The sequence below is a fragment of the Cetorhinus maximus genome, chromosome 20, assembly GCF_964194155.1.
Source record: "Cetorhinus maximus chromosome 20, sCetMax3.hap1.1, whole genome shotgun sequence".
Lineage (NCBI taxonomy): Eukaryota > Metazoa > Chordata > Chondrichthyes > Lamniformes > Cetorhinidae > Cetorhinus > Cetorhinus maximus.
The window spans coordinates 25,496,832-25,519,012 of NC_135898.1; the positions used below are offsets into that span (position 1 = coordinate 25,496,832).

A 22,181-nucleotide genomic window follows, 5' to 3' on the forward strand; every position below is an offset into this window, starting at 1 on the left:
GGTGGCGGGGTGGTAATGTCACCGGCTGAGTAAAGTAGAGGCCCAGACCCTGAGGCAAGGGTTCAAATCCCACCAGGGCAGCTGGTGGAATTTAAGTTCTATTAATTAATAAATTCAATTCATTAATTAAAAAAAAAATCTGGAATTGAAAACTATTCTCAGTATTGGTGACCAGGAAACTATTGATTGTTGTAAAAACCCATCTGGCTCACTAATGTCATTTAGGGAAGGAAATCTGCCGACCTTACCTGGTCTGGCCGACATGTGACTCCAGATCCACAGCAATGTGGTTGCCTCTTAAATGGCTGAGCAAGCCACTCAGTTGATGGACAATCAGGGATGGGCACCAAATGCTGGCCTTGCCAGTGACGTCCAAATCCCATGAAAAATTTAAAAGAAAAATATTTTCCAATAATATTATATACATTAATAGCTTCATGACAGATGGAAATGTGCAAGAAGGATTCATTCTTGGCGTTATGCACACAACCCACTGTGAGTCAGGAATCCCGTTTCTACGTAATAATTCCCGTCCCATTGAATTCCTGGCTGAGCAGTTTGGTTACCTGTCCTAACGTGTAGCTCATGGACAAATCCTTTTTGATGAACTCTCCTGACTTGGGAATATATCACCATTCCTTCGCTGTCGCCGGGTCCAAATCCTGGAAATCCCTCCCTAACAGCACTGTGGGTGTACCTACACCACATGGACTGCAGCGGTTCAAGAAAGTGGCTCGCCACCACCCTCTCAAGGGCAATTAGGGATGGGCAGTAAATGCTGGCCCAACCAGTGACTCCCACATCCTGTAAATTAATAGAACGAAAGTGCCTTGCTTTCTATTCAAACCTATTACTAATTCCATAATCCATTGTTTTGGTGTTTTGTTTAACTCAATTTCTGTTTATGTGCCGCAGAGTCTATTAGTTAATTGGACGAAAGGATTCAAGGCAAGTGGTGTGGAGGGACGAGACGTGGTTAACCTTCTGCGGCAAGCCATAAAGAGGAGAGGGGTAGGTGCCAGTCAATGTTGAAGCAACAATTGCTTTTGAGATCTGTGGAGAAATGTAGTTAGCCGGACATACCTGAGATTGAGTCTCTTTTTTGAGAAAGTATTGACCTGTTTGTATTATCTTTTTGTGTGCCTTGGGCAGGATTTTGAGATTGACGTTGTTGCAGTGGTGAACGACACTGTAGGCACCATGATGTCTTGTGGGTATGATGACCACAACTGCGAGATAGGGCTGATTGTTGGTAGGTCGGCTTGCATTTTTTTGTTGTTGTTTCTTGGTTGCATCAGTGCTTGGCTGTGGCAGGCTGTATCTCTGCATTCCCAGGGGTTTGGAAGGAGGTTGCCCTGCAACACGTGGTAAAGACCAGCTCCATTTCCTATCCTCGTGTTGGTGTTTGAGAGCAAAACCAGTTCATATACAAACATGTGAATTGGGAGCAGGAGTAGGCCACTCAGCTCCTCGAGCCTGCTCCCCCATTCAATAAGATCATGGCTGATCTGATTGTAACCTCAGCCCCACATACCTGCCTACCCTGATAACCTTTCACCCCCTTGTTAATCAAGAATCTATCTAGCTCTGCCTTAAAAATATTCAAAGACTGCGCTTCTACTGCCTTTTCAGGAAGAGAGATCCAAAGATTCACAACCCTCTGAGAGAAAAAAATTCTCCTCATCTCTGTCTTAAATAGGTGATCTCTTATTTTTAAACCGTGAGACCTAGTTCTAGACTCTCCCACAAGAGGAAATATCCTCTCCACATCCACCCTGTCAAGACCCCTCAGGATCTTAAAGGTTTCAATTAAGTCGCCTCTTATTCTTCTAAACTCCAGCGGATATGAGCCTAACCTGTCCTACCTTTCCTCATAAGACAACCCACCCATTCCTGGTATTAGTCAGGTAAACCTTCCCTGAACTGCTTCCAACACAAATCTGTCTGAGATGTTGAGACAGTTCGACCCCCTTGCTGCCCTGCCTGGAATGATACCACACCGAAGAAGGCCATTCGGCTCAGTGTGCCTGTTCCGGCTCTGTGAAAGAGCTATCCAATTAGCCCCCCCCCCTCCCCTGGGCTTTGCCTGTAGCCCTGCAAACAATTTCTCTTCACGTTTTTCCACTTTAGAAAGATAATCTGCTTCCACCACCTTTTCAGGCCAAGCTTTTTAGTGCCTAACAACTTTCTGCCCATATATTTTAAAAAAACTTCTCCTTATCTCCTCCGGTTCTCTCTTTTATTCCTCTCTCATTTCTCTTCCTTGTTTGTCTGGAAGCTTTCGTGAGTTGGTGCTGGACAAAATGTCCTTATTAGCCTTCTCCTCAGCTTGATTGTTTTCTGTATCCTGATAGCTCGGATAAGGGATAGTCCTGTGCCCGCAATCGGATGAGGGACAGAGTGGTAGTGGGGCACGATAGAGCTGCTTTGAGTTGTGTTACGGAGCTGTACGCCATTCGTAATTTCTCATGCCAAAGCCTGGCACTCAGTGGAAGAGCAGGGTGAACGAACTTCTGTTATGAAGACGCAAGAGACCCTCAAGGTTAAAGAGCTGGAGAGAGAGAAGCCAAGAGGGTGAATTGGATAGACTAATTCATCTTACATACATACATTCATATCAATTAGGAGCAGGAGTGGGCCACTCGGCTCCTCGAGCCTTTACCGTCATTCAATAAGATCATGGCTGATCTGATTGTAACCTCCTGCCCAGCCCCCCGCTCCCCCCCCGATGACCTTTCACCCTCTTGTTCATCAAGGATCTATCTAGCTCAGCCTTAAAAATATTCAGGGACTCTGCTTCCATTGTCTTTTGAGGAAGAGAGTTCCAGAGACTCTCTATTCTCTGAGAGAGAAGATTCCTCCTCATCTCCATCTTAAATGAGCGACCCCTTATTTTTAAACAGTGAAACTTGGCCTCTTCACTGAAAAACAAACGAGTGGGGATAATATTACGTAAATTGAAACACACCGGTCAAAACCAAATGCTTCTTTGGAGCACTGTTAAGCCGGGCTTACAACTGTAAAATATATCTCGGTGTCCGACTCCTTGTGGTAACTCAGCTGCTTGTTCTTTTTCAGGTACAGGCACCAATGCTTGTTACATGGAAGAAATGCAGCACATTGATTTGGTCGAAGGTGATGAAGGGAGAATGTGTATCAACATGGAATGGGGGGCGTTTGGTGACCTGGAAGAGCTGGATGACGTTCGAACTGAATTTGACCGCGAGATTGACAGAGGCTCCATCAACCCAGGGAAACAGCTGTAAGTCTGGAACCGGGGCGGGTAGCATTGTGGTAATGTTACTGGGTGAGTTGATCCAGAGGCCTCAGTTCAAGTAATTCACTCAACAGAACCGTAGAAAAGTTACGGTGCAGAAAGAGGCCATTCAGCCCATCGTCTCTGCACCGGGCAAAAAGAGAAAGAAACTGGCCGCTCATTTTAACCCCACTTTCCAGCCCCTGGTCCGCAGCCTTGCATGTTACAGCACTTCAGATGCAGATCCAGGTACTGTTTAAATGAGTTGATCGTTTCAGCCTCAACCATCAATTCAGGCAGTGAATTCCAGACACCCACCACCCTCTTGGTGAAAATATTTTTCCTCATGCCCCCCCTAATCCTTCTACCGATCACCTTAAATCTGTGCCCCCTAGTAATTGACCCCTCAGGGGAAACAGGTCTTTCCTGTCTTCCCTAATTTGGCCTCTCATAATTTTGTCCACCTCAATTAGGTCACCCCCTCAGCCTTCATTGTTCTAAGGAAGACAACACCAGCCTATCCAATGTCTCCTCATAGCTGCAATTTTCAAGCCCTGGCAACATTCTGGAATAACACATTACTCTCATTAATAAGGGGTATGATTGTCATTAAAACCCATCTAGTTCACTCGCTTCCTTCAGGGGAGGGACTCTGCTGTCCTTAACTGGCAGGGCAAGGGCATAGCAAGCCACTCAGTTGTGTCCACACACTACAGAAAAACAAACCATAGCAGGTTTCTCTAAAGCAGAAAACCAAACCATACGCCACATGGACTGCAGCGGCTCAAGGAGGCGGCTCACCACCTTAGCACGAGCTGCAAATAAGGGTCAGCCTGCTTACCTAAGGCCTGACACGTGTCCTTTCCTCCAATGACCACAAACGTTCTTTCGAAGTGGAAGGGAACCTTTGGTCTGGACTGAGTTCCCTGTCAGTAGGGTCTGTTTCATTGTGCCTCTGAATGAGATGATAATCTGTTAGAGTTCCTCATGCAGTGCCACCTCCCTGGGAAATGTGAATGCATGCACGGGCTTGACTGTGATGCCTTCACAGCTGAATAGTCACCCGCACCCACTGCCTAGGCTGACGCTTGAACAAAAACCACCTCGGCGAGGGCCAAGAGTGCCTGCCGAGGAAAATCTGAAGAGCACACGTGAGAAAATGGGGCTGGGCGGGTTGGGGAAATTCAAACAGAAGCTCGCAATTTGCAAGCAGTGTGTCAGCACTTGAGCTCTGGAGGGGCTCACAGGGAATTTAGGTGGCCAACGCTCCAGGACTGGCCTGGAGCCTCCAGGAATTGAAGATCACGCTCCAGGACACTATTTCCATTATTTTTAAATGTATTTCCATCCATTGTTTTATCTCTACCTTTTAGCCTATTTCGATCCCTTCCCTTCACCCCACCCCCACTAGGGCTATCTGTACCTTGCTTGTCCTGCTTTCTACCCTTAATTAGCACATTCCTTAGATAATATCACCACCTTCAACACCTCTTTGCCCTTTTGTCTATGACATCTTTTGGTTATCTCCACCTATCACTGGCCCTCTATCCAGCTCTACCTGTCCCACCCCACCCCTTAAACCAGCTTATATTTCGCCTCTTTTCCATTTTTACTTAGTTCTGTTGAAGAGTCATACGGACTTGAAACGTTAACTGTGTTCCTCTCCGCAGATGCTGCCAGACCTGCTGAGTTTTTCCAGGTATTTTTATTTTTGTTTTGGATTTCCAGCATCTGCAGTTTTTTGCTTTTATCTTAGAGAAATACCATCGGGACATGAAAAAGGATAAGCTTTTTTTTCATCTCCTTTGAACGTTTCTCTTGGCTGGATATGAAAATATCAAAAATGGGCGGGGTGGAAAGGCTGACGGTCAAGTATCATCCAGTTGGGTAGTGAGTCTTTTTGCTTTCCAATTGGCGTAGGAAGGCAGTACATCACAAGGCTGGATGTGTTGGCCGGCTAAGAGCTGGAATGTGGGGGCAAGTCATGTGATGAAACCTCCAGGAATACATTGAATCACAGTTGGCAACCCGACGTGGAATATCTACAAACCAAAAAAAATGCACAAATTAGAGAACTTAGCAGTGAAATTGAAGTTGACTTTGGAGTAACCCTGGTCAGTGGACTGGTTTCATTCCTGGTAGGCTGAAAAAGAATTGAAGCAGTTTGTGTTTTCCCCTTTTTGGTCCCAGGTTTCTGTTTTTTTTTGTTTGCTTTTCCAGGACATGATTGGGAATCGGGATGGAGTCAGGGTGGTGGGGGGGAACAGCATGGATGGAGGGAGGATGGACATGCCTGGTCATGATATTGTCAGGCATCATGTTTGTGAGCCATGCCTGATGGGCCAACATGTCTTTTTCTCACTTTCATGTGTTTGTGTTGGCAATGCTGCATGAGTGGACATTGCTGGTGGATTCCTTTTCTTTATTCGTTTACGGATGTGGCCTTTGCTGGCTGGGCCAGCATTTATTGCCCATCCCAAGTTGCCCTTGAGAAGGTGGTGGTGGGCTGCCTTCTTGAACCGCTGCAGTTCATGTGGTATAGGTACACCCACAGTGCTGTTAGGGAGAGAGTTCCAGGATTTTGACCCAGCGACAGTGAAGGAACGGCAATATATTTTCAAGCCAGGATGGTGAGTGACTTGGAGGGGAACTTCCAGGTGGTGGTGTTCCTATCAATCTGCTGCCCTTGTCCTTCTAGATGGTAGTGGTCGTGGGTTTGGAAGTTGCTGTCGAAGGAGCTTTGTTGAGTTGCTGCAGTGCATCTTGTAGATGGGACACACTGCTGCCACTGTGTGTCAGTGGTGGAGGAAGTGAATGATTAAGGTGGTGAATGTGGTGCCAGTCAAGTGGGCTGCTTTGTCCCGGATGGTGTCGAGCTTCTTGAGTGTTGTGGGAGCTGCATTCATCCAGGCGAGTGGGGAGTATTCCATCACATTTCTGACTTGTGCCTTGTAGATGGTGGACAGGCTTTAGGGAGTCAGGAGGTGAGTTACTCACTGGAGAATTCCCAGTCTCTGACCTGCTCTTGTAGCCACAGTATTTATATGGCTAGTCCAGTTCAGTTTCAGGTCAATGATAACCCCCAGGATGTTGATAGTGGGGGATTCAGTGATGGTAATGCCATTGAACATCAAGGGGCGATGGTTGGATTCTCTCTTGTTGGAGAAGGTCATTGCCTGACACTTGTGTGGCGCGAATGTTACTTGCCATTTGTCAGCCCAAGCCTGGAATATTGTCCAGGTCTTGCTGCATTTGGATATGGACTGCTTCAGTATCTGAGGAATCGCAAATGGTGCTGAACTTTGTGCAATCATCAGTGAACATCTCCACTTCTGACCTTATGATGGAAGGAAGGTCAATCTGTCAACGAATCAGGCCACAACAAACACAGCAGAGCCAATTAACCCTTTCCTTTCCGTCCTATAGGTTTGAGAAGATGATCAGTGGAATGTACATGGGCGAGCTTGTTCGAATTATCCTCGTGAAGATGGCTAAGGATGGATTGCTGTTTGGTGGAAACATTTCACCAGAACTGCTCATCAAGGGGCACTTTGAGACAAGATATGTCTCAGCAATAGAGAAGTAAGTATAAAGTTCCACCCAGTCCAATATCTCTCTTGTTCTCTGGATCACTTTTGCGAGCACTGCACTACTGTACTCAGTTTAAGAGGTGGGGGAGAGAGATTGGAGATGTGGTGAGATGGCAAAGATGGGCCTGTTTCCAAAACATCTTATAAGGGCCATGATTCACAGAGGAATCGAATCTCTAGTGTAAGAGAGCAATTGGGAATCAAGATATTGGGCGTAAGGAGAATGAAATTGTTTCTTTTCTACTTCAGAGACAGCGATGGATTGCAGAAGGCACAAGAGATTCTAACCAAACTGGGTCTGCAGCCAACCCCCGATGACTGTGTAGCAACCCAGCGGATTTGCACTATTGTATCGACTCGATCGTCGAACCTCTGTGCTGCCACACTCGCGGCTGTCCTGAGACGTATCAAGGAGAACAAAGGTGTCCAAAGACTGCGGACCACCATTGGCGTGGATGGATCTGTCTACAAGAAGCATCCACAGTAAGAAATGAGTAGCTGGAGTTTTTCTTTAGGTCACGTCATGAACTTGCTGTTAATGCTAAAAGGATGGGGATGGTTTCAAACGCTTACAACTCTAAACATTCACGTTTACTTATCCTCCTGTAAAGAGAGCAAATAGTTATTTGGTAGCAGAGAGCTTGAGCATTGCTGAAGAAAGAGACATATTGAAGCTTTTCATCTTGGACTCATCACGATGCTCCGCAAGAATACATATGTAAGGGAAAAACAATAATTTATACTGTATGAGAAGAGTGCTGATTGGTTAGTAAGTGGACTCTGGTGGAGTTGTTGCCTTGGAGAATGTGCTACCGGTGGTAACTGACGCTTAACTGCCAAGCATTGTTTGAAATTTAAACCACACTGATTGGCCAAGGCAATGCCCTGAGGAATGAGTCAGCGAATGGCTGTCATTTATTTTGTTTAGCTGGAACAGGCAAACAGAACATGTAAACATATTGCGCCTGTTCCAGCTAAACAAAATAAATGACAGCCTTTCGCTGACTCATTCCTCAGGGTAATGCCTTGACCAATCAGGGTCCAGCTGCCTGGTTTAAATTTCAAACAATGCTTGGAAGTTAACTGTCAGTCATCATCATTGGTGCATTCTCCATGGCAACAACTCCACCAGAGTCTGCTTGCCAACCAATCAGCACTCTCTTCTCATACAGTATAAATTGTTGTTTTTGCCTTACATTGGTATTCTTGCAGAGTGTCCTGATGAGTGCAAGACAAAAAACTTCAACATGTCTTTTCTTTTTCAGCAATATTCAAGTAATGACAGCAATGGCCTGACTGAATCTTCGCTCCCTTTCAATAGGTTTGCCCGGCGGCTGCACAAGGCTTTGCGACGGCTGGTCCCGACCTGCGAAGTGCGGTTCATGCCCTCCGAAGATGGGAGCGGAAAGGGTGCTGCCATGGTGACAGCGGTGGCCTACAGACTGGCCAAGCAGCAAAAGATGAGGGAGGAGATTTTGTCTGCCTTTCTCTTGAGGGATGAGCAGCTTCTGGAGGTGAAGAAAAGGATGAGGATGCAAATGGAACGGGGGTTGAAGAAGGAAACCCATTCCGCGGCGGCTGTGAAGATGTTAGCGACTTATGTTCGCTCCACCCCAGACGGAACAGGTATTGAAATGATCAGGGCTGAATCCTGGAGTGGGTTAATCCACTGTTGGTTCAGATTTTGACCTGAGTCTCAACCTAGTCTGACTGTCGTTTGGGAGTACAGAACTCGAGTATTGCTGAAAAAGGACATTTTGTTGAAGCTTTTCCTCTTACACTCATCAGGATGATCGCAAGAAAGCCAATGTCAGGGGGAGCAACAACTTTCTACTGTCTGCGAGTCCACTTGCCAACCAGTCAGCACTCTCTTCCCATTCAGTATAAAGTTGTTGCTTCCCCCGACATTGCTATTCTTGCGAATGCCCTGATGAGTGCAAGATGAAAAGCTTCGACATGTCTCTTTTTCCCTTCTGCAATACTCAAGTCTGAGGCATTGGTTAATGTTCTTTTCTCTTTGGCTATAAGTGCCCTGATTTTGATAACATGAATTCAACACGAGTTAGAGCTAAATTGAGAATCTTGGTTAAAGTGGTTTGACGAATTAGATCACGTATTGTGTTGAGCCTGCAGCACAGACACAGGCCACTTCACATTCAGCGACTCCCACATTCCTGCCACTCTATGGCTGGGATTTTCCAGCCTCACCACGGCGGGACCCGCCGCAGGAGATTCGGCAGCCCAGCCGTAAATCCATTGACATTTCAGCAGGACTGGACGATCCCGGAAGCGGCCAGGGCTGGACAATCGCACTCTTTGGCTGAAGACATTTCTCCTGGGTTCTTTATCTGATTTATTGGTGACTATCTTGAATCTGTCATCCCAGGTTTTGGACGACTCGATCAAACGGCTTCAGAACTTGAGCGACCTCCATAAGGTCACCCCTCAGCCTCCTGTTTTGTTGAGAATGGACCCCAGTTTGGAAATAGAAATGGTGCTTAAAGAGTAATTTTCCTGAGGTTGTGAGGGAATTGTGATTTTAATCGAGACATGAGAGGAATCTGTATCCCGGCTGTGGTGCACCTAATTTAGGGTGATATGGGGATAGTTTTTACTGTGAATTTTATCTGTGCCCTGGGATGAGAATGTTTGGGTTAGTGCACAGAGAGCTTTACCCCATACTGGTTTATTTTTAAACATGCCCTGGGTTGTATTTACTTCAGATAAAGCTGATTGTTTTTTCTTTTTCCCTATCCCAGAAAAGGGAGATTTCCTGGCGCTGGATCTCGGTGGGACAAATTTCCGAGTGTTGATGGTGAAGATTCGGAGTGGGAAGCGTCGAGCTGTTGAGATGCATAATAAGATCTATGCTATCCCCATGGACGCCATGGAAGGAACAGGAGAGGAGGTGAGCACAAGGCTGCTGGCCAGGTCAATGTGGACATCGGCCTTTCTCTAGATTCACCAGAAAGGAGGATTTAGCATCATCACAGCCAACTCCTGGACCTGGGTTTTGTTGAGAATTCCATGGGTGTATCATTTACTGTCTCCTCTTATAAGCAAACACACTCTCACCCCTCCTCCCTGTCACCCCCTTCCCACTCCGCCCTCACCCTCCCCTTTCCTGCTCTGCCCTTGTCCTCCCCTTCCCGCTCTCCCCTTCATCTCTCTTTCTTCTGGTGACCATGAGGTGCTGTGGGCCATCAGCAGAATTGCATTCAATCACAACCTGTAGCCCCTTGGCTTGGCATATCCCCCACTCTACCCTTCCCGTCAAATCAGGGGATCAATCCTGGTTCAATGAAGAGTGCAGGAGGGCATGCCAGGAGCAGCACAAGGCCTACTTTAAAATGAGGTGTTAACCTGGTGACGCTACAGCACAGGATGACATGCATGCCAAACAGTGAAGCAGCATGGGATAGATGGTTCCAGAATCCTTCCACCCACAAAAGATGATGGACACGCAGCAAGGAAATCTATTTCAGATGGCGTGTCTCCAAATGGTGCACCTTTACTGATGGCTGAAGAGGCCAATCCTCGAGAGGCAGCTTCTGTCATGGGTGCCACACACAAAGCTGCCAAGTGTCATGGTGGATTGTTATTTTCAGTGATGCCAAGCTGCTGAAGTGGTCATCATGGTGGCGCGTGCCAACCACAGGAGGTGTCGCCAGAATGGAATAGCCCCAAAACCAACGGATCAGAGCTAAGCTCTACAGTCCTGCCACATCCAGTCGGGAATGGCGGTGGACAACTAAACAACTCACTAGTGGAGGAGGCTCCACAGATATCCCCAGCCTCAATGATAGAGGAGCCCAGCACAGCAGTGCAAAAGATAAGGCTGAAGCATTTGCTACAGTCTTCAGCCAGAAGTGACGAGTGGATGATCCATCTCAGCCTCCTCTGGAGGTCCCCAGCATCACAGATGCCAGTCTTCAGCCAATTCGGTTCACTCCGCATGATATCAAGAAACGGCTGAAGACACTGGATACTGCAAAGGCTATGGGCCCTGACAATATTCCAGCAAGAGTACTGAAGACTTGTACTCCAGAACTTGCTGCACCCTTAGTCAAGCTGTTCCAGTACAGCTACAACATTGGCATCTATCCGGCTATGTGGAAAATTGCCCAGGTATGTCCTGTACACAAAAAGCAGGCAAATCCAACCTGGCCAATTACTGCCCCATCAGTCTACTCTTGATCATCAGTAAAGTGATGGAAGGGGTCATCAACAGTGTTATCAAGAGGCAGTTACTCAGCAATAACCTGCTCACTGATGTTCAGTTTGGGTTCTTCCAGGGTCACTCAGTTCCTGACCTCATTACAGCCTTGGTTCAAACATGGACAGAAGAGCTGAACTCCCGAGCTGAGGTGAGAATGACTGCCCTTGACATCAAGGCAGCATTTGACTTACCGTATTTCCTCAGGGAAGCCATATAAATACTGTGGCTACAACAGCAGGTCAGAGGCTAGGAATCCTGCAACAAGTAACTCACCTCCTGACTCCCCAATGCCTATCCACCAACTACATGGCACAAGTCAGGAGTGTGATGGAATATTCCCCACTTGCCTGAATGAGTGCAGCTCCAACAACACTCTAGAAGCTTGACACCATCCAGGACAAAGCAGACCACATAATTGGCACCCCATCCACAAATATTCACTCCCTTCACCACCGACGCACAGTAGCATCAGTGTGTACCATCTACAAGATGCACTGCAGCGACTCACCAAGGCTCCTTAGACAGCACTTTCCAAACCCATGACCGCTACCATCTAGAAGGACAAGGGCAGCAGATAGATGGGAACACCAGCACCTGGAGGTTCCCCTCCAAGCCACTCGCCATCCTGACTTGGAAATATATCACCGCTCCTTCACTGTCGCTGGGTCAAAATCCTGGAACTCCCTCCCTAACAGCACTGTGGGTGTACCTACACCACGTGGACTGCAGCGGTTCAAGAAGGCAGCTCACCACCACCTTCTCAAGAGGCAATTAGGGATGGGCAATAAGTCATAGTCATAGAGGTCTACAGCACAGAAAAAGGCCCTTTGGCCCATCGAGTCTGCGCTGGTCAAACAAGTAGCGAACTATTCTAATCCCAGCCCAGCCAGCAGCACTTGCATCCCACGAGCAAATGCAAAAAAAAGTTACTCACAGTGACCTAACCAATATTTATTCCTCACCTAACATTATTAGAAGCAATTATCTGGTCTTTATGCCATTGCTGTTAGTGCTGTGTGAAACTTGCCTGTAGTAGTTTCCGACATTACAAGCCTGACTGCACTTCACTGGGTGCGGAGCGCTTTTTGGTGGGCCCCCAGGCAGTGTAAAGCGCATCGCAGGTATAAATCGTGCTGGGTGTAGGTTCAGGCAGTTTACTGGGGATCGGACGGGTTGCAATATGTCACGTTTCTGTTTGTCTTGCAGCTATTTGACCACATTGTCCACTGCATCTCCGATTTTCTGGAATATATGGGGATGAAGGACTGTGTCCTCCCACTGGGCTTCACTTTCTCCTTCCCCTGTGAGCAGAGGAAGCTCGATCAGGTCAGTCATACACATCAATCCTCATTCAATACCGAGTAGGGGAGATGGGGCTGAGAACCACTTAGGATAACTAGTTGGTGCTGTAGTCCCAGAGGCAGTGGGATGTGAGGGAGCCTTACACAGCTTCTGCTTCAGTTGTGTCGGGGTCACAGACTAACATCCGCACACCATCAATGTTTACGTGGGTTACACCTGTCGAACCTGTCAATGGAAACTTTCAAATGGAAATAGTGTGTGTTGGCTCGATATGTTTTTAAAACATTTGGCTCAGATATAAACTAATAAGGTTAACCTTTCCTCTTCTCGTCTCATCCTTAAACCCACAGAGGGCTGGCATGAAGTTGATGTGCCAGATGCTCTCCTTCTGAGCCCCTAGTGGCTCTAACTGAAATGAGCTTGGTCATTCGTGGCCCTGTCCAATTGGGATAAATTGCGCGTGGAAAACTCGCCAGAGTTTAGCGATTGGTGAAGTGACTCGAGGGAATATTGTGGAAAAATCCTGCCCTTGCGGGAGAGGGAGAAGTGAAACTGTGTGCATTTCTGGCGTATTTTTTGTCATATCATTGAGGAAGGGTGAAACTTTATTCTGCGTTATTCTCCAATAGTTTTCACCCAACAGTGCTGGGTGCAGGCAACAATTGAAAACACTTCTTTGTTTCTTAGTTTTGTTCCTCCCTGTCTTAAGATCAACAGGAATAAAGTGTTAAAGATCTGCAGAACCTCTTAACCCAAGTTGTTACCTTTTTTAAGTACATCTGATTAGATTTAAAAAGATCACTTTAAGGCAGTCAAGCTTGTTGGTGATCGGGGAAGCCCTCGGAGGTGGGAGGGCGGAGTTGAGGGGCCAGTCACCTCCCGGTGGAGACTGAGAGAAGATAGTTGACCTGGTGTTAGGGTCTATAAGGGAGAGGGCCCAGGTGGGCAAGTGAGCAACGCAGGGGCATCCACGGGTCATGGCAGCTCTGTCACTGACCTTTGTCTTTTTTATCCTCTCCAGGGCATTCTTTTAAAGTGGACCAAAGGGTTCAAAGCGACGGGCTGTGAGGGAGAGGATGTTGTCGACCTCCTCCGGGAAGCCATCAGGAGGAGAGAGGTAAGCAAGGGTTGGCCCATCAACAGGCCTGCTGCGCCCACATCCCCATCTGGTGGCAGTACATGGGAACAGGAGGAGGCCATTCATCTTCTGCCCCGCCATTCAGTCAGACGGTGGCTGATCTGTACCTTGATTCGATATCCCTGCACACTCCTAACACCCAACAAAGGTCTATCAGTTTTGAAATTTGGAATTGACTCGCGAGCATCCACAGCTTTTGATGGGAAAGAGCTCCAGTACCCTCTGTGTGAAGAAGCTGTTTCTGACTTCCCATCCTAAGTGAGGAGGGTTTAATTTTAGGGCTATAACATCTTGTTCTGGATTCCCCTACTAGAGGAAACAGTCTCTCTCTCTCTCTGTCTCTCTTTCTCTCTCACTCTCTCTCTGTCTCTCTCTCTCTGTCTCTCTCTCGCTGTCAGTCTCTCTCTCTCTCTCTTTCTGTCTCTTTCTCTCTCTCTCTGCCTCTCTCAATTCCTGTAATCATCCCTACACCTCAATTAAATCATCATTTAATCTTCAATAATCAAAGGAGTTAAGCTGAACAATGCTGTCCCCGTAATTTAACCCTTTTCACGCAGATGTCATTCTGGTTCATCTGTGCTATGCTCACTCCCACCTGAGTTTCAGTGCCCAGAATGCAGTTACTCCAGTAGGTTTTGATACACTGTGTAAATTCTTGGTAATATTCTGAAATACTCTGTAATAACCGGTGTTCAGCTGAAGTCTGAGCTTCAGTTTCAAGGTCGTATTAGGCCGAAGCTGAATGGTCTCTTGATTTCCAGAAAGCTGTTTTGTTTTCTTGCGGTGATAAATGAGTGATGGGGCCAGAGGCATTCAAAACTCTTCTTTCAACACCTTCGCTCAGTCCGCAAGCATGACCCAGGCCTCCCTGTCGCTTGTCATTTCAACTCACCACCCTGCTCTCATGCCCACATGTCCATCCTCAGCCTGCTGCAATGTTCCAATGAAGCTCAACACAAACTGGCGGAACAACACCTCATCTTCCGATTAGACACTTTATAGCCTTTCAACAACTTCAGACCGTAAACTCTCTCCTCCATTGTTACCCTTTTTAATTCAATTTTTCTCCCTCACTCCATCCATCTCCACAGGGCCATCTGTCACTTGTTTCTATGTTGTGCTTTCATGGAGCGCTGACCCTTGTTCTGCTATTTACACATTCTGCTATTTACCTTTATGCCGCCATCAGCACCTTCTTTAGTCTTTAACACTACCATTAACACTCCCTTTGTCTTGTGTCCATGACATCTTTGTCAATCTCTCCTGAGCTCCCACCTATCCCTGACCTTCTATTTTGCTCCAACGGCTCCACCCCCTCTTAAACAGTATAAAATGCATCATATTTCTACTTCTCTTTAGCTCTGAAGAAGAGTCATACGGACTCGAAACGTTAACCCTGTTTCTCTCTCCACAGATGCTGCCAGACCTGCTGAGATTTTCCAGTATTTTTTGTTTGATTTCTCCAGTTTCTGCTCCTGTCTCGAATGTTAACATCAGAGGATGTCAGACATTCTGGACACTGGGCCTGTGAACTGGAATGTGGATTTGTTAACTGATTCTGTCTCATGACCTCTACCTTTCAGGAGTTTGAATTGGATGTTGTGGCAATCGTTAATGACACGGTCGGAACAATGATGTCCTGTGGCTATGACGATCCTTTTTGTGAAGTTGGCCTCATAGTCGGTGAGTACACAAATGAAACCCCCTGTTCCAAGTCTCAACAAGGCTCTCTCGGGTTAAACTAGGGAAGCGAGAACCCGCTTTTCAAAGTTTGAATCCAGTTGATGTTTGCTTTTGATTTGAAGCCCCTTGTTCACTATTCCCTAATGAATATGTGACTCTGCTCCAAGGACGAGGGCACCTCGAGCTGTTTAAAGCGTTTGGTTTTATCTTGTCCTTTAGTTGGCTCTCTATTCTTTTGTTCTGTTGAGAAATGGGGAACATTTCAGGGGAATCAGCCTGAGTTTTACCATTGCAGGACAAGTGAATGAGAGCTAGAGAAACATGCTGGGGTCAGTGAACAAGGTCACTGGAGGTGAGAATAAAAGTAAATGGAGCATCTGGACAAGGATCTCTCAATTACTATTGTACAATTCTGATCACTCAGCTCATCCATTCTGAGCACTCGACTTGTGCAAGCATGACTCAGGCCTTCCTGTCGCTTGGCATTTCAACTCACCATCCTGCACTCATGCCCACATGCCCGTCCTTGGTCTGCTTTAATGTTCCAGTGAAGCCCAATGCAAACTGGAGGAGCAGCACCTCATCTTCCGATTAGGCACTTTACAGCCTTCCAGAATTAACATTGAGTTCAACAACTTCAGACCATGAACTATCTGTCCCCTCAATTTCTCCATTTCCATGTGAAATTTTCTCAGCCGGGAATTAACATTCTGATCTTGAGTGTTGCTGATGAAAAGAGACATGCTGTTGAAACTTTTTGTCTTGCACTCATCAGGACAGATGCAAGAATGCCAAATTTCAAAGGGAACAGCGATTTATACTGCGTGAGGAAAGGTGCTTATTGGTTGGCAAGTGGACATTGTTGGAGGCGTTGGCATGGAGAATGCACTGGGGAGCAGTTATCCCATAAGATTTTGTTTCAATTCAAAAAAGGCAAGTCAACTCTGGTCGTGGCATTGCCGTGAGGAATGCACCAGGCAACAGTTGCCCCCATGCTTTTGTTTAATTGAAAAAGGCACAATGCCTGGACATGTTCTTTCTGCTTGCAGGGGATAGGACCCTGCCTATGATATATGTAGCTCCCAGTGAGTGTGAATGAGCCAACCTTGCGAGCCTGACTGATAATTTTAAATTGATTCTTAGCACATTTTGGATTGTTCAGAAAGTGCTGTCCAATTTCAGAAATGTATCTAATCTTGGACACTATGTTCTGAGTTCTGAAAGAACAGGCTGGTTGAGTACAGTCAGTACTGTCCCTGTTGTGAACAGCCGAAGGGATGTGCTGTTTGTTACGATCAGCCAGTCATTGGGACGAATGGCCTACATACCTGGCATCACACTGGCACTGAAATGTATTTACCACGTTACTCACTAGTGTGGTAGGCATAATGTCTAGCACCTTCAGAATTGTACAGTAAGTGCTGTCCAATCACGGAATCACATTTAATATTAGGCAATACATTCTGAGTTTTCAGAATGTCTGTTTGGCGTGATGGCAGAATCCAGTTAGTGGACAATACCACTCATGTTGCAACTGCATAGTTGCAGCCTGAAATGGCCAGCTTCACCTGTTGCTCAAATGTACCCCTTCCAGGGCAATTTGAGGTAGACTGGGCACTTTTTAGGGCCATGAGTGCTGGCCTAAGGGCCACTCGTGAGTATGTGCAATACACAGTGAGCAATGATCTGATCAGGGTTGCCATTTCCCTGCAGGATAGCTTTGATATGTCCTATTTCGGTATGTCCCAATGGCTGTCGGATTATATCAAACAGTATGTCCCTTTGGCTGTTCACAATAAGTAGCGTATTGACCATACTCAACCAGCCCGTGCTCGCAAACTCAGAACGCAGTGTCTAACGTTAAATGTGATTCCATGATTGGACAGCATTTAATGAACAATTCTGAACGCGCTAAGAATTACTCAAACAACCTAAGTTAAAATTATCAGTCAGGCTCTAAACATTGGCTCACTTACACTTGCTGACAGCTACATATATTCATAGGCACGGCCCTGTCCTCAGCAAACAGAAAGAACATGTCCAGGCATTGCGCCTTTTTCAATTAAACAAAAAGATGGGGGCATTTTTCCATGGCAACACCTCAACCAATTAGCATCCGGTTGCCAACCAATCAGCACCCTTTTCTCGTGCAGTATAAATTGTTGTTTACTTTACAGTTTGGTATTCTTGTGTCTGTCCTGATGAGTGCAAGATGAAAAGCTTGCACAGTATGTCTCTTTTTTTCTGCAATAATCAATATTCTCCTGGCTTCTGGATCCAGTATTAAGATCGCTATTCCTTTCACTTCACTGGCAGTTCCCTCGGGAGTTTCTTTCTCCTGCAACTTGAGCCTTGGCCATCAGCTGCCATCTTGTGGTCTTTCTCTCCACCCCCCCCCCACCCACCCGAAGCTCCTCTTTAAGTTCTCCTGACTCTAATAGTGGGTGCATTTTAACCTAACTACGGGTTGACACCAAGTTTAGAGTTACCTGGGCATCCTGGCCATTCCTGCTGTTTGTCTTCATCAGCGAATGCTGGATCTTTGCTTGAATTTGGCTTCCAACTCCTGTTGAGCCCCCACCACTCCACTGGCCTACACACTGCTGTGTCTCTGACCTGCTATTCAGTTGCCTACAGTTTGAAGTAACTTTGTCTAGCCTTCAGTTTGTCACCACTGCTGCTGTTGCCCACTGAGCTAATGGCTGCCCGACAGATGTCTTGGTCCCAAATGCTGATCAGGAATTAATTGACCTGGGATGAAGCCCATTCTCTGCCATCTCTGCTTCCTGTGCCACTGTTTTCCTGTCTGCCAATCAATCCTGCACATCTCTTGGGTCTTTGTTGCCATGGGAGCCCTTCCTGCAAGCGTGTCCATCCATACTCTACCCTTCTAAGCTCACTGGCCCTAGCTGCCAATCAACCTGGACAACACTCTGTCCATGTTCTAAACTGACTCCCCTCCTCCCAACGTCAACCTTATGTCCCCGTGATTCTCCGACATGATTTTTAAAGAAAAAATAAAATTCCTCCCTTGTTTTCATATCCCTCCATGGCCTTGTCCCGCTCCCGTCTAACTCCAGCCTCACAATCTTGTGAAATGCCCGGAATCTGGGGCCTTTTGAGCATCTCTGATTTTTAATCACTCCCCACCATTTGTAGCGGAGGCCCTAAGCTTTAGAAGCCCTTCCTTAAATCTCCCCACTTCACCACTTTAACTCCTGTAAACTACCTCTTCCACCAAGGCTTTGTGCAGCTGTCTTAGAATCTCCTCGTGTGATACCAGTGTCAAATGTTGCTGATAACTGATATCACGCCTGTGAGAAGCCTTGGGATGTGTTACCATGTTAATGGCGCTTTGCAAAGATTTGCTGCTGTTGCCCCTTCTGTGGTTCCAAGAAGCTGCTTCACCTTGAGTGGCTTCCTGTCTGCAGGAACTGGCTGTAATGCCTGTTACATGGAAGAGATGAAGAATGTGGAGATGGTGGAAGGCGATGAGGGACGGATGTGCATTAACATGGAGTGGGGAGCGTTTGGGGACGATGGCTGCCTGGACGACGTCAGGACAGAGTTTGACCGCGACGTGGACCAACTTTCATTGAATCCTGGCAAGCAGAGGTATGGTGACTCCGGGGAGCATTCCCAAACTCCCGACCACATCCGATCCCGCTCGGCGCTACTCACTGTCATTCTGGTCGGTGGTGACATTACGGAAGCTGCAGCATTGCTGCACCAGGGAAGTGAAACCAGTTGGAAGTGCCCAGGACTCTTGCCTGGTGTCCTCCCACTGGGAGGTGTGGAATGTCAGCTGGTTGGGTTCAGTTCATATATAAGCGATGGTCGGATGTCCTGTTGCCAATGTAGAAATTGCCTACATTTTGAAGTAATTATTTTACATAAATATATAAATTGCTTATATTTTGAAGTAACTCTATATAAACAATAGTTGCTTGGGATAAGGCGTTAGAAAGTCACCAGGGTCCAAGCAGCAGCAAGATTCAGAGAGTTCAGGAAAGGAGGGGAGATTATGAGGGGCATGGACAGGGTGGATAGGGAGCAGCTGTTCCCCTTAGTTGAAGGGTCAGTCACGAGGGGACATAAGTTCAAGGTGAGGGGCAGGAGGTTTAGGGGGGATGTGAGGAAATCCTTTTTTACCCAGAGGGTGGTGACGGTCTGGCATGCACTGCCTGGGAGGGTGGTGGAGGTGGGTTGCCTCACATCCTTTAAAAAGTACCTGGATGAGCATTTGGCACATCATAACATTCAAGGCTATGGGCCAAGTGCTGGTAAATGGGATTAGGTAGGTAGGTCAGGTGTTTCTCACATGTCGGTGCAGACTCGATGGGCCAAAGGTCCTCTTCTGTACTGTGCGATTCTGTCTGTTAAACGCACTGACCTCCCAACATGGCTGGCTGTTCAGGCCACATTTCTCATTCATTTCCTAACTAGAATGGAAGGCCTTGCATTATTGAATAGGGACAGGAGTTGACCGTTAGAAGGATTGAAGCATAAAACAGGTTTACAGTGGTGACGGGGGTGCTGTTATAGGCAGTTTGTCTGGTATTTGCTTACAGCGCTTCTGCCCAGAGAAACGGTATTGACATCTGTCCCTTTCTGACTGACGCTGCAGATACGAGAAGATGATCAGCGGCATGTACCTGGGAGAGATTGTGCGTAACATTCTTATCAGCTTCACCAAGCGAGGGCTGCTGTTCCGAGGGAAAATCTCTGAAAGACTTAAGTCACGGGGGATTTTTGAAACCAAATTCCTGTCTCACATTGAGAGGTGAGTGACCGTGTCTGACCAAAAAAGCGTTGAGGTTTTAGGCAAGAGATTCGGGGCGGTGCGGGGAAGGAGATGTGAGGAAGAAGATTTTTACACAGCCATTTGTAATGAGCTGCAACTCTGTCCCATGAGGGTTGTGGAAGTGGAGGAGATCAGTGATTTCAAAAGGAGATTGGTGTAGAGCGGGGGGAGAATCGGACTGACTGGATTACTCCACAGGGAGCCAGCATGGACTGGAGGGGACGAATAGCCACTTCCTGTCCCCTAATGACTCTGTGACTTGCAGCCCTGTAAGTGTTTATTTAGGTTCCCAAGGATCATCCTTTCTGGGTGTTCATGTGAGTCCGAGGCACAGGGGTTTGTGGGGTCTCTTGGCCAGGTCTAGCCCTACTCACTCCCACCATGACACAGGGTCACTCCCAATTGGCCTCCCACACATCTCTGGCTCACTCTAAAGCTGCCCTTCGCCGTCCCTTTCCCACAATCTGCGTGAGATGAGGTAACTTGATAGAGATTAGGGATTAAACTCCGGACCTCTCAGCACCCACGGTGCAGTGCACCATTAGCCAACAGGAGACTTCAAAGAGTTGAGGTGCGTCTTTTGCTCTTCAGATTCCTTCGAAGTTTTGCTGTACATTCCATTGGGCCTCACAATCTCTCCATGTGGCCTTTTCATTCAGGATGTGAGGTTGCATTGCATGAGGTGGTGAGGTGAGTGACTGCCCTTGACATCAAGGCCGCATTTGACCGAGTGTGGCATCAAGGAGTCCTAGCAAAACTGGAGTCAATGGGAATCGGGGAAAACTCTCCACTCTTTGGAGTCGTACACAGCACACAGGAAGAAGGTTGTGGTTGTTGGAGGTCAGTCATCTCAGCTCCAGGACATCACTGCAGGAGTTCCTCAGGGTAGTGCCTTCAGCCCAACCATCCTCAGCTGCTTCATCAATGACTTTCCTTCCATCATAAGGTCAGAAGTGGGGATGTTCGCTGATGATTCGCTGATGATTGCACAATGTTTAGCACCATTCGCGACTCCTCAGATACTGAAACAGTCCATGTCCAAATGCAGCAAAATATGGACAATATCCAGGCTTGGGCAGACAAGTGGCAAGCAACATTCATGCCACACAAGTGTCAAACAATGACCATCTCCAACAAGAGAGAATCTAACCATCGCCCCTTGATGTTCAATGGCATTACCATCGCTGAATCCCCCACGATCAACATCCTGGCGGTAACCATTGACCGAAAACTGAACTGGACCAGCCATATAAATACTGTGGATACAAGAGCAGGTCAGAGGCTGGGAATCCTGCAGTGAGTAACTCACCTCCTGACTCCCCACAGCCTGTCCACCATCTACAAGGCACAAGTCAGGATTGTGATGGAATACTCCCCACTTGCCTGGATGAGTACAGCTCCCACAACACTCAAGAAGCTTGACACCATCCAGGAAAAAGTAGTCTGTTTGATTGACACCACATACACAAACATTCACTCCCTCCACCACCGATGCACAGTAGCAGCAGTGTGTTCCATCCACAAGATGCACTGCAGAATTCACCAAGGCTCCTTCGACAGCACCTTCCAAACCTGTGACCCCTACCATCTAGAAGGACAAGGGCAGGTGATTCATGGGAACACCACAGCCTGGAAGTTCCTCTCCAAGTCACTCACCATCCTGACTTCGAAATATGTCGCCGTCCCTTCACTGTCGCTGGGTCAAAATCCTGGAACTCCCTCCCTAACAGCACTGTGGGTGTACCTACACCGCATGGACTGCAGCAGTTCAAGAAGGCAACTCACCACCACATTCTCAAGGGTAACTAGGGATGGGCAATAAATGGTGGTCCAGCCAGCGAAGCCCACATCCTGTGAATGAATAAAAAATAAATGTTATGGAAACTGAGATTTGGTGCCGGCTGTTTGAACATATCTTTCAAAGCTTTGCGGGGATTCTTCTGTTCACAGCCCTAGTGGACAGTGAGGCCTTGTTTTCCTAGTTCTGTCACTCCGTGATAATGTCAAGCTTGGCCACATGTCATTGAGCACAGAATGAATCCTCGCTTTGCCCCAATCTCTCTGTCTCTCTCTCTGTCTCTCTCTCTCTCTGTCTCTCTCTCTCTGTCTCTCTCTCTCTCTGTCTCTCTCTCTCTGTCTCTCTCTCTCTCTCTCTGTCTCTCTCTAGTATGCCCTGTCACACTGGTGTG

The 22,181-nt window shown here is 47.1% G+C and overlaps 1 protein-coding gene across 2 annotated transcripts in view; it reads left to right on the forward strand.

The window, feature by feature from the left end:
* The window catches only part of LOC144694979 (hexokinase-2-like), a 63,092-nt gene that overhangs the window by 35,477 nt on the left and 5,434 nt on the right, over nt 1-22,181 (forward strand). For both annotated transcript variants that reach the window (XM_078565800.1, XM_078565801.1), the window contains 12 exons: nt 916-1,011; nt 1,153-1,252; nt 3,079-3,262; nt 6,683-6,838; nt 7,096-7,329; nt 8,168-8,472; nt 9,606-9,754; nt 12,272-12,391; nt 13,389-13,484; nt 15,089-15,188; nt 18,620-18,803; nt 19,816-19,971. In XM_078565800.1, coding sequence (XP_078421926.1) covers nt 916-1,011; nt 1,153-1,252; nt 3,079-3,262; nt 6,683-6,838; nt 7,096-7,329; nt 8,168-8,472; nt 9,606-9,754; nt 12,272-12,391; nt 13,389-13,484; nt 15,089-15,188; nt 18,620-18,803; nt 19,816-19,971 — 1,880 coding nt within the window. The remainder of the gene's footprint in view (nt 1-915; nt 1,012-1,152; nt 1,253-3,078; nt 3,263-6,682; nt 6,839-7,095; nt 7,330-8,167; nt 8,473-9,605; nt 9,755-12,271; nt 12,392-13,388; nt 13,485-15,088; nt 15,189-18,619; nt 18,804-19,815; nt 19,972-22,181) is intronic.